Source organism: Petaurus breviceps, unplaced genomic scaffold (assembly GCF_028583685.1).
Source record: "Petaurus breviceps papuanus isolate PSGF00001 unplaced genomic scaffold, PetGlider_PUasm1.0 176, whole genome shotgun sequence".
Taxonomy (NCBI): domain Eukaryota; kingdom Metazoa; phylum Chordata; class Mammalia; order Diprotodontia; family Petauridae; genus Petaurus; species Petaurus breviceps.
Window position 1 is genome coordinate 16,092,578 of NW_027185771.1, and position 11,563 is coordinate 16,104,140.

At 48.4% G+C, this 11,563-nt stretch overlaps 1 protein-coding gene across 1 annotated transcript; it reads right to left on the reverse strand.

The window, feature by feature from the left end:
- Positions 1-1,733: 1,733 nt before the first annotated feature.
- CUNH16orf86 (chromosome unknown C16orf86 homolog) lies at positions 1,734-4,983 on the reverse strand. Its single transcript, XM_069085928.1, has 5 exons — positions 4,010-4,983; positions 3,555-3,748; positions 2,781-2,980; positions 2,407-2,583; positions 1,734-2,151 (listed from the first exon to the last, which is right to left on the reverse strand). The coding sequence occupies exons 1-5, from the start codon at positions 4,112-4,114 to the stop codon at positions 1,997-1,999; spliced, it is 831 nt and encodes a 276-aa protein (XP_068942029.1). The 5' UTR covers positions 4,115-4,983; the 3' UTR covers positions 1,734-1,996.
- Between the last annotated feature and the right edge of the window lie 6,580 nt (positions 4,984-11,563).

Genomic DNA, 11,563 nt, shown 5'->3' on the forward strand with positions numbered 1-11,563 from the left:
AGGAGAAATGAAAATCTTACACTTAGGTGCAAAAAAAAAATTGACTTCACAAATCCAAATGGGGGAAGTTATTTGGAATTGTTTGCAGTTCTAGACTGGGTCATTTAAAAAGAACACTTGATAAGCTGGATGGTGTCTAGAGAAAGGAAAGCAAGATGGAGCTGCTTCTTAAGAGGATCAACTGAAGGAACTGGATGTGTTTAGCCTTGAGACTGGAAGATATTGGGAAGACATGTCAGCTGTCTTCAGATATCTGAAGAAAAGGAACTGGGCTTGTTCTGTTCAGTCCCAGTAGGCAGAAGCAGAACAATATAATGAGTAAAAATTGTAAGGAGGCTATTTGGTCATTTATCTGTTGAGAAATTTAGGGTTGTTGATTGATTTAGGGTTAAGGTTAGAGTCAAAACAAAGCAACCCTTCCTGCAAGTTAGAACTGTCCAGAAGTAAAATGGGCTGCCTGGAGACCTAGTAGGCCCCTCCTTCCTGGAGGTCTTCAAGCAAAGGCTAGAAATGTGTTAGATTTCTTGTAGGGCATTCCATTCCTTTATGGGTTAGGCAAGATGGCCCCTGAGGTCCCTTCCAGTTATCAAATTCTGTTCTATTTGGAAAGTCCAATGGCCACATATCAAGTTTAGTGCTTTCCCTCCTCCAGAGTTCAGTGAAGGAGCAGGTCTTCTTAACCAGGAATCCTAATAAGCACAATTATATTGTTCTGTACAATGGAGTGGATGGTAGGCCAGCCTTGGACTTGAGAAGACCTGGGTTTATGACCTTACTCTGACACACACTAGCTGTGTGACCATGTGCAAGGTATTAATTAACTTGTCAGTTCCCCAGGCAACTCTCCAACACTCTTCAATTACAGATGAGTATCTAATCTTCACCAAGAGTAGAAGTTTCCATATTAGGATTTCCCTATGATGAAATCACAGGGCTGAACCCCTCAAAAGAATATTGCTCTGACTTTTCAGACTCATTCCTCCTTGGAAAAATCCAAACTGACTCACCCTACAGTATGTCAGGAAGGGAGAGAGGGGAACCACCACCCAGTAGAAAGAATCCCTAGAAACACAACAAGCTTCCTGCGGCTGACTGGCCTAACCCCCAAAGAGGAGGAGCAATGTGGTAGGACAATAATAATGAATAATAACTCATATTTATGCAGCACTTGAAGCTTTACAAACCACATTCTCATTTGATTTTGCAACTCTGGGAAGTATGTACTATTATTATCATCTCCTTTTGACAGATGAGGAAAGCAATGCCCCGTGCAATTGTGTGACTCATTCAAGGTCTCACTAGTAAAAATGAGGCAAAATTCAAAGCCAGGTTTCCCAATCCAAAGAAGTCCCACATTCCTACTTTACCTGAAGCTGAGCTTGGGCTCAGGAAAACTTGGATTTAAACCAGACATTCCTCAGCTTTAACATTAGTATAATACTTGCCTTACCCATAAGGGTGTTGGAAAGAAAGTACTTTGTAACCCTTCAAGTGCTATAGAAATGTGAACTATCATAATTAAATCCAAAAGTGCTTCTGTGCACACACAACCCGTGTGCACACACAACCCTGGTGCACACACTATCCTTATGCACACACAATCCTTGTACACACACAACCCTTGTGCACACACAATGAGAATCTAAAAATACCTTTCTTTTACTCTTAAACTTTGATTTTTCTTAGTAAAATGAATCCAAAGGGAGAAGATACAACAGTGAAGCCAATCCCACAAACAATAATGCCAAAGCCTAAAAACTGCTAAAAATGTTTATTGCCAGTAAGGTTAAGAAAACTTTCATTCAGTAATACCACCAAGTGGAGAAAGTGGCATAAGGGAATTTGGGTAGAAACCTGATAAATACCGCCCCCCCCCCCCCCCGGTCCTTCTGGCCAATAAGTTTCTCAGCAAAGTGCCCCTCTTTCCAGAGCCCATTGTGAGCTGGGTCACTGGACTGCTGCAGGGGCCTGAGGCAGACAAGCCGCTGAGGTTCTGTCACTTATACTGAGGGGAAAGTGGGGGAACAAGGTGAGCTGCACACACACTCAGCATCTTGTCAATGTCCACCTGGGTCGACTTGTCTACCTCGGCCTTCAGCTGGATGCCTGGAGTAAAGCTCAGCATGGGCACAGGCTCCTCTTCTCCCTCCTCTGCCAGGGAAGACAGCCCAAGAGAGGGAGGGAAAGGGAGCATGGGAAGAGGGTCTTGATTTGGCTCTCACCCCAAGCCCAGCTCTGGACAGAATGGAATTCGGTCTCTGGGGCCAGGACCATTGTCAGGGCTGTTCCCATAACAGTCATCAAGGTGCTAGGAAAATGGACCTGCACTTAGCCCTGGCGAGTCTGGAAGCACCAAGTCCAGCAGGGGAAGAGCAGGGAGGGAAGTTTCCAAACAGCAACACTGACCTCCCAGGGGTGAGGCCTGTGGCCTCTTGGCCCCTGTCTCCTCTGAGCCTCCAGATGCCTCTTCTGGGACCAAGCCCAATTCCACTTCGACCTCAGCTTCTCCCTCCCCAGCCTGGTTCAATTCAGGGTTGCTGTAGTTGATGTACTGATACAATGGCCTCAGGCGCTGAGGTTTCCCTGCAGGTGACCATAAGTGTGGCCTCTGAGCCATAGATAGCACCCTTCAGGGACCCTCTTCTCTCATTTCCGTGGGGAATCGAGAAAAGGGGCTGGGGGTTCTTAGAGAGAAGCCCCAGGGCAAAGGCTTCAGGGAACCAAGCCAGGTCCTTAGAAGTACAGAAGAAGCTCAGTGCCCACCACCAAATGCCACTCACTCTCCAAACCGAGGGCTTCCGCTACAGTGGGTACCACAGTGGCAGCGGCCAACTGGGGCGGCACCCCAAGGCTTTTGCGTTTCTTGGCCTTCTTGTGCTGTTTGGCTGGTGGGGAGGGTTCTTGTGCTCCATCAAAGTCTTCCTTTCTCAGGGGAGGCCTTCTCAAATCAGTATGCTGCAGCTGCAGCTCGGCCTCCACCCTGGGACCGACATGGGGAGAAGAGGAAGAGGGGAACACTGGAGAGAAGCAGCTCCCACCACCAACCCCAACCCCGTCACCTGGGGGCTGGGGGGGGGGGGTTGCAGCTGGGCGTGTCTCCAGCCTCTCTCCCTTGAAATTCCTGTAACCACCTAGGGAAGGAGGACGTGGTTGCCTTTACCCTCTCTCTCGTCACCCTCTCCAGGCCCAATTTGCCTCAGGATATGAAACTATGGACACATTACAACCTACTAACCTTTTCCTTTTCTTTCTCCCAACCAAATCCTGCAGACTTCCTCCCTTTCTCCTTACTGACAGTACCCACTAATCCCTTCCGACCCTTCCCACCCGCACCCGCACCCCTCTAGCCTTCATGCCTGCCCCGCCCTCCTCTGCAGGGTCAGCTCGGTCCTGCCCAGCGCCCCTCGTCCAGGCAATGTCCAGAGTCTGGGGGGGGGGGCGTGCTGGGGCTCGGCCAGGCTCCCCACGTGGCAGGCAGGCAGTCCAGCAGCCAGTAGAGGAGAGCCAGGGCAGCCTCAGACGAGCTGCTGGCACCCCGGCCCTCGCCCCCTCACTTGGCCGGCTTCCTCTTGAGCCCGTGGCTGGCCCTCAAGGGCGGGACCAGCGGCGGGGGGCGGGGACCCCGTGGTTCCAACTGCTCCTCATCCTTTGCCAGCAACTCCTCCAGCTCCAGCTCGGGCTCGGGCTCCGGCTCGGGCTCGGGCTCCAGCTCGGGGTCCAGTCCCGACCCAGCCGGGCGCTCTTCCCCCTGCGGGTCACCGAGGTCTCGGGCTGGGGCGGGTGGCCGCCAGCCCCGCATCCTGCCGCCAGCCCCGGGCCGTTACTGGCACCGTGGAGCGGAGCCCGGCGGCACCCCAGTCTTCTCCCCTCGCCCGGGTCCGCCTTCCCCTTCTTAGCAGCCTCAATCCTCCCTCCAGGCGACCCCCGACTGTAGCACACTCAGAGACCCCAAGCCTGGCTCACTCCCTTCCCTCTTTGCCTTTCTCGTTGAACTCCTACCCCCACCCACCGCAGTCAGCTCCGCACCCGGGCCCCCGGGGCTCTCTGGGGCCTCTCCGAGCTGCGCTGGCCCTGCCTGGTGTCCTTGTCGCCTCCCGGGCCCAGCCACGGCCATGACTGCGGGGAAGGGAGAGGGCGGTCCTCTTCCCTCGGAATCCCGGGACTTGACCTCCCGTCCTTCGTCCTTCGCTCGCGGAATGGCGGAGTCTTAGGGCGGAGGACTGTAATCGTGGGCCGTGCAGGGTCTCATTGTTAGGAGGTACCCAGTTTTTAGGGTCATTGACTATCAGACTGACATTGTGGCTGCTGCTGGAAGGAAACCTCCGAGAACCCGTTCCGGACAGGGTGGGGAACCTCCGGCCTCGAGGCCGCATGTGACCCTCTCGTCCTCAAGTGCGGCCCTCTGGCTGAACCCAAACTTCACGGAACAAATCCCCTTCATAAAAGGACTTGTTCTGTGAAACTTAGCCTCGGTCAAATGGCCGAACCCAAGGACCTAGAAGGCCACAAACGGCCTCCCGGCTGCAAGTTCTCCAGCCCAAAGCGCCGGGCCCACTGCCTTCCGCTACAGACTCCCCCAGTCAGATAAGGCACAAATTCATTCATTCGTCCAACCAGCACGTATAGAAGCATTTGCTGAGGCAAGAAGCTGACATTTTAGAAATAAACTAGTCTGCCCTTGCTCTCAGGGAGCTTTCACTTTCACAAGCTAGCACCTTCACGAACACCTCATTTTGTTCTCACAGCCCTGGGAGGTCCGTGCTACTATCCCTGCTCGAGGGGGGCAGGTGAGTGTCCTGCCGAGGTTCACAGGCTGTCTCACTCTAGGTGTGGGGCTCTAACGGCCGCACCACCTGGTGCCCTAGCAGAAAAGACATCTGTACTACTTGGCTCGCTGACAGTCATCACCTAGCATAGATTCAATTCTCACCTCTATGCTTTTGACTCTCAAATATCCAGCCTTAACCTCCCTGTCACTGCCAGTATGACAGCTCCAGCTGCCTATGGGACTTCTGGAGCTGGACGTCTCACAGTCTCCTTAAACTCCATTCGTCACAAACTGAACTCATTCCTCAGCCCACCCCCTTCCTGCACCACCCCTCCCCTCTTTCGAAGGTCCGGCTTACTGTGGCAGGTGCCATCGTCCTCCCAGGCCCCCTCCCCCCCCCCCCGGGCCTCGCTCTCACCTCCCCATGTCCAATCAGCTGCTAAGTCCTCTGGATGTTCTACCCTTGTAACATCTCTCTCCCTTCTCTCCCCTGACACTGCTACCAGCCTGTTTTAGGTCCTGGTCAACTTACACCAGACCTACTGCAATAGCTTTCTGGTGAGTCTCGCCCTCAAGGTCTCCCCAGGCCCTCCTTCCCTCAGCTTTCAAACTGATTTTCCCTGGCCTTTTCACCGACTGCCCACCTCCTACTCCCATGACTGGAACTCTTTTTCCTCATCTCTACCTCCTGACTCCCCTGATTTCCCTCCAGTCTTGGCCAAAATGAGTCTCAGTCACCTTTTTCAAGAAGCCTTTCCTTTTCCTCCTTCATGCCCCTGAGAGCATCTCAGCTCACCCAGTAGATATCTTGCTTGTACACAGTTGTTTGCATGTTGTTTCCCCTTCTTAAGAGCAGGGACTGTCCTTTTCATTTCTTTGTAAGCCCAGAGCTTAGACCTGTGCCTGATAGAAGCTTACTAAGTGCTTGTTGACTTGATTTTGTACATAAATGCCCATGATACAAAAGATATAAGGAGTAAATGCACCAGAGAGGTAGGAACACAGCCTTCACTGAAGAGAGGGTCCTGGTTTCTACATTTGGCTGGAAGGAGTTAGAAAAAGCTGCCCTCAGGCAGAAATGGCCTTTGAAGGGCTTGGTGGTGAAGTGAAAGAAGAATCAGAGGACCTTGCCCCTCTGGGAGCTGCTGCACTGCCTCCCAGCATGATTGATCCCTCTTGTGCAAAATGCCCTCCTTTCTTCGGGCTGCCGAGAATCCCCAGCTTCCTTCAAAGCTAAGTTCCAATGACACTGCTGCCTAACAAGAAACCTCACCTGCTACTCCTCTCTCCCTCCAGAAATTACTTTGAATCTAGTATTAGTATTTAGTTAGTATTATTATTTAATTCTCTATGTATTTGTTACCATAAAGAAAAAAAGCATAAACTTCTTGAAGACAGGGACTGGTTTCCTCTTCTGTCTTTATAACTGGGGCCTGAGCCAGGGTGCTCCCAGCAGAATCCCTTCTCTGTTCTCCAGTTATAATTTAACCCAGGGCCAGAAGGGAGGGTAATTTGGGGAGGAGGCAAGAAGAGACACTGACAGAGAGCTGCTGAGGATGGTCCCCATCTCTCCTCAGAAATCTGTCTTTGTGGAGATTTTTTCCACCTTTATGGAGGTGAGGAGAAGGGACAGACCACAGACAAAGCACCAGGTGGGAGGACTATATCAAGTGCTTTCTCCTTTTCCTATTAAGCCTTGGGACTCAAACATCCTTCCTCATCACTTCTTAGATCCAGTGACACTGACCCTCTGGCTGTCTCTTGACTCAGGGCTTTTACTCTGGCTGTCCTCCATGCCTGGAACACTCTCTCTCTCTTCAGCTTCTTTTAAATCCCATCTTTTACTGGAAGCCTCACCCATCTTCTCCCTTCCTTTTGTTATTTCCTATTTCTCCTCTTTAGGGTTTGCTTTCTATATATCAGATTGTAAGCTCTGTGAGGGCAGGGACTGTCTTTTGCTCTTTTTGTATTGCTGCTGCTTAACACAGTACCTGTTACATGGTAGGTACTTAATGAACATTTATTAATCATTTCAGGTATGGGCACACGCACAGGCTGCCGACGGCCATAGGTTTCACAGTGTGGCTAAAAGAGACTTCTTAGAGTCTCTTGGAGAGTCACCATTCAGGAAGAGTTGGGGAAATTAGAGGTAGATGGTTGGGAGCTCCCCACTTCTAGGACCTGAAGCACTGTCTTCAATAACTAGGAGCATTAGAAGGAGAGCTGGAGGGGCAGCTAGGGGGCGCAGTGAATAGAGCACAGGCCCCAGAGTTCAAATCTGGAGGACCTGAGTCCAAATCCAGCCTCAGACACTTAACACTTACTAGCTGTGTGACCTTGGGCAAGTCACTTAACCCCAATTGCTCTGCCTTCCCCCCTCCAGAAAAGACAAAAAAAAAGGGGGGGGGAGCTGGTCAGACAGTCATTTAATAAATATTTCTTAAGTGCTTAGTGTGTGCTAAGGACTGGGGACACAAAGACAGGCAAAAGAGTTCCCTCTCTAGAAGCTCATAATTTGGGTATGGGGAGACAACATGCAAGTAAAAATGAACAAACCATATACAGGATAAATTGGAAATAACTAAGAATTAAGAAGGATGGGGGTGGAGGCAGAGCTGCCAACTGGAAATCCAAGCCAGTGAGAAGGCTGGGATGCTGGCCCAAATTCCTGACATTTTTCCCCTTGCTTTCCTAACCTAAAGAAGGGTCATGCACAAGTGGCCCTCCCTTAATTTCTTCCATGACCTAAGTGGAAGCAGTTGCTTTAGGATGGCTCCCTAGGGGCTCCAAATAAATGGGAGAAGTTTTGGAGACGGGGCAGCTTGGCTGTCTGATACACCATGTAGCCACAGAAAAGATGATTACCTATCAATGCAAAAAATCATCAGAGAGCAGAACATTTCCAAAAGGTGGGATGGGAGCCAGAGCATGCATCATGTCATGCCCCAAATTCATTCAGAATCCAGGCCAGCAATCTTCAGGCCAATCCAGCTTGGACAGCCAGCGCATGCACAAAGAAACCATGCCTACACATGGGTCAAGGGCAGGTAGGACCACTGGGCTCTTGGCTGGGGTCTTACACCACCTGTTGGACAAAATCATGCATTACACTTCCTTGTTGGTTTGTGGCAAAGTGATGTTCTCTTCCAGGATGACGGCGGGACAGAAGCCAAATGTGAATTGTTATTGCTACTTTAGCACCTCTCATGTTACCTGACACCAACCCAGTGTACAGTGTCCAGCTAGCACCAATGTCACATCCACAGATCCTCAAAACAGGGATTTCACTGGTGCAGGGAAATTTCCAGATGCAGACACTTCCTTTATCAGTTCAGGTCAGCACCTTCTCAGCAGCTTAGTCTTAGAGAGAGGTTAAGTGACTTGCCAGGGTCACACAGCCAATCTGTGTCAACAGCAGGGCATAATTCCAGGTCTTTCTGGCTCTAAGGCTAGCTTTCTGACTATCAAGCCTCTCTCCAAGTAGATATTTTTAAAAATGCTTGTTGAATGTCAAATCCTCTTTCCTTATCTGTAAAATGAGAGAGTTGGGCTAGACCAGAGGATCTCTAAAGCCTCTTCCAGCTGGGAGATCAGGTCACCACATGATTGTGGGAGCCATTAAGTACCAGGCTAACAATTCTGGAGTCTATCCTTTGGATTCTGAGTCGTTTCTAAAGGTTTTTGGGTAGATAATATGATCAGAAGATAGTTTTATTAAGATTAACTGGGGGGTGGAGTCAAGATGGTGGAGTAAAAACAGAACTTCCAAGGGGCTCCTGCTCCCACCTGCTCCAATTCATGTAAAAGGTGACTCTGAAGAAACTTTGGAGCTACAGAACCCACAAAATGACACAGAGAAGCTAACTTTCTACTGAGGACAGCCAGACAGGCTTGCAGGAAGGGGCCAGCCCAGTGCTCTGAAAGCCAGCCCCAGCCCTGCTCAAGCTGAAGGTTTTAGCCTCAGGGAAGTCTGACCAGCCACCTGCTGGAGGGCCTTCAGATCATTAGCAGCTGTGGTGGTTTCCAGAATTATCAACACATAGATGCCAAGGACAAAGTGAGAGGTCAGTGCAGTGTGGACTTTGGGATCCAGTAGTTTGGGAGTGTGGTCAGCCTTTGCCTCCGAGGACGAGAAGTGGCTGAGGCTCAGCAGCCATGCAGTTGCAGCCATGTGGCTGCTTCAGCTCCTGGCCTGCAGAGTGTAGGGAGACCAGTCTGAGGGGTAGTTGCTCTTGCTTTAACCTGCTTGGATCTGGATTGAGGTCTAGAGTTGCGGTTCTGGGGTGTGCAACCAGCTTGCCAGAGTATGTGGAGGCTTCAGAGAGGGCAGGTAACTAATACCTTTGGCAGCTGAGAAAACCCCAGAAATTGGGACGAAGCTCCCCTGTCTGGTAGCAAAGTCCTACTGTGGCAAAAAGCCCCAAAGTCAAGTAATTGAGTGGCAACATGAGCAAACGAGGGAAGAAAAGCAAGCAGAGCAACCCAACTTTATACTCCTATTTTGGGGACAAAAAGGATCAAAGCATGGAACAGGAGGAAGACAGCAAAGTCAGAACTCCTGCGCCAAAAGCTTCCAGGAAAAATACAAGCTGGTTATAGGCCATAGAGGAGCTTAAAAAGGATTTTGAAAAGCAAATAAGAGAAGTGGAGGAAAAATTGGGAAGAGAAATGAGAACGATGCAAGAAAATGATGAAATGAGAGTCAACAACCTGACTGAAGAAATAACACCTTAAAAAATAGACTAACTCAGATGGCAAAAGATCTCAAAAAGGCAATGAGGAGAAGAATGCCTTAAAAAGCCACATTTGCCAGATGGAAAAAGAATCTCAAAAGCTCACTGAAGAGAATCATTCCTTCAGAATTACATTGGAGCAAATGGAAGCTAGTGACTGTAATGGGAATGCAAATTTTTAAGATCTTCCCTGCCCCTAGGCTAAAGTGCACCTGGAGCTTTGGGTGGGAGGCTTGTTTTTCAGTAGATACTTTTTGATTGGGCAGTGAGTCAATAAGGTTGTTACATTCTCTGAGCCGGAAGAAGGTTATATAAGCCCTGATGTGTAGCTTTGTTTTGGGGGCTCACTTTGAGAAGTGTTCTGTGATTTGATCATATGAAACTCTGGGAAGCCGTTGGTTGTTGAGAGGCACCCCCCCCCCGGCTTTGAAAAACCCAGATGTTGATTTGGTATGGATGTAATGGTTGGACAGTTTGGAAACTGTCTTCTTGATCTTTTCTGTCTTGATAATTCTGTCTGTGTATTCTGAAGTTCGGGGTGCTGACCTTTTTCCCCTGAACTAGGTAAACAATACATATTTGACTGATTAAAGTAAGCTTGTTAACCCATTTTGAGTTGCTTTCCTTTAACAAAGCAGATCTAAGAACCTGTGTTGGCAGACACCCTGGGGACGCTGGGGTGCTTGCTGCTACAGTGACTTTATGAGAAATCAAGATACTATTAAATAGATCCAAACAAATGAAAAAATAGAAGGCAATGTGAAATATCTTGTTGGGAAAACCACTGACCTGGAAAATAGATCCAGGAGAGATAATTTAAAAATTATTGGACTACCTAAAAGCCATGATGAAAAAAAAGAACCTAGAAATCATCCTTCAAGAAATTCTCAAGGAAAATTGCCCTGATGTTTAAGAAGCAGAGGGAAAAACAGAGGTTGAAAGAATCCACTGATCACCTCCTCACAAAGATCCCCCCCTAAAAACTCCTAGGAATATTATAGCCAGTTTCCAGAATTCCCAGATCAAGGAGAAAATATTACAAGCAGCCAGGAAGAAACAATTTGAATATTGTGGAAACACAATCAGGATAACCCAGGATCTGTCATCTTCTACACTGAGGGATCGAAGGGCTTGGAATATGATGTTCCAGAGGTCAAAGGAGCTGGGATTAAAACCAAGAATCACCTACCCAGCAAAACTGAGTATCATGTTTCAGGGGAAAATATGATCATTCAGTGGAATAGAGGACTTTCAAGCATTCTTGATGAAAAAACCAGAGTTGAATAGAAAATTTGACATTCAGATACAAGAAGCAAGAGAAGCATGAGAAGGTAAACAGGGAAAAGAAATGATAAGGAACTTATCAAAGTGGAACTATTTACATCCCTACAAGGAAAAATGATAATTGTAACTAGTGAAACTTTTCTCAGTATGAGAATAGTTGAAGGGAATAGAAATATATATATATATATATATATACACACACACACACACACACACACATATATGTCTATATAGGAGGGTATATGGACATATGAATACATGTGAATGTGTGTATATATGTGTACAGGTATACACAGAGAGCACAGGACCAATTGAATAGGAAAGGATGATACTTAAAAGGTGAAATTAAGAGGTGAGAGAGGAATATAATGAGAGGAGATAGGGAGAGACAGAATGAGGTAAACTATCTCAAATAGAAGAGGCAAGGGAAAACTGTTACAATGGAGGGGAAGAATAGGAAGGCAAAAGGGAATGGGTCAACCTTATTCTCATTGAATTTGGTTTAGGGAGAGAATAACATACACAGTAAATAGGGTATCTCACCCTACAGGAGAGTAGAGGGGAAGGGGAAGAGAGAAGGGATAATGGAAGGGAGGGCAGGCTGGGGGGGGAGGGAAGTTAGAAGCACCCATTTTTGAAAAGGGACAGAATCAAAGTAGAGAATAGAAAAGGTGGGAGGAGGGACAGGAGGGAGGGAAATATAGTCAGTCTTTCACAATATATCCACTATGGAAATGTTTTGCATAGCTACACATGTACAAGCTATACTGAATTGTTT

What these genes read in the sequence shown, in the direction of transcription:
- CUNH16orf86 (XM_069085928.1), bottom strand. Translation starts at nt 4,114, where the DNA reads ATGGCCGTGGCTGGGCCCGGGAGGCGACAAGGACACCAGGCAGGGCCA. An exon ending in CGGGTGCGGAGCTGACTGCG is followed by an intron (nt 3,749 to 4,009) that starts GTGGGTGGGGGT and finishes GGTGACCCGCAG; the next exon opens with GGGGAAGAGCGCCCGGCTGG. An exon ending in CTCAAGAGGAAGCCGGCCAA is followed by an intron (nt 2,981 to 3,554) that starts GTGAGGGGGCGA and finishes TGTCGGTCCCAG; the next exon opens with GGTGGAGGCCGAGCTGCAGC.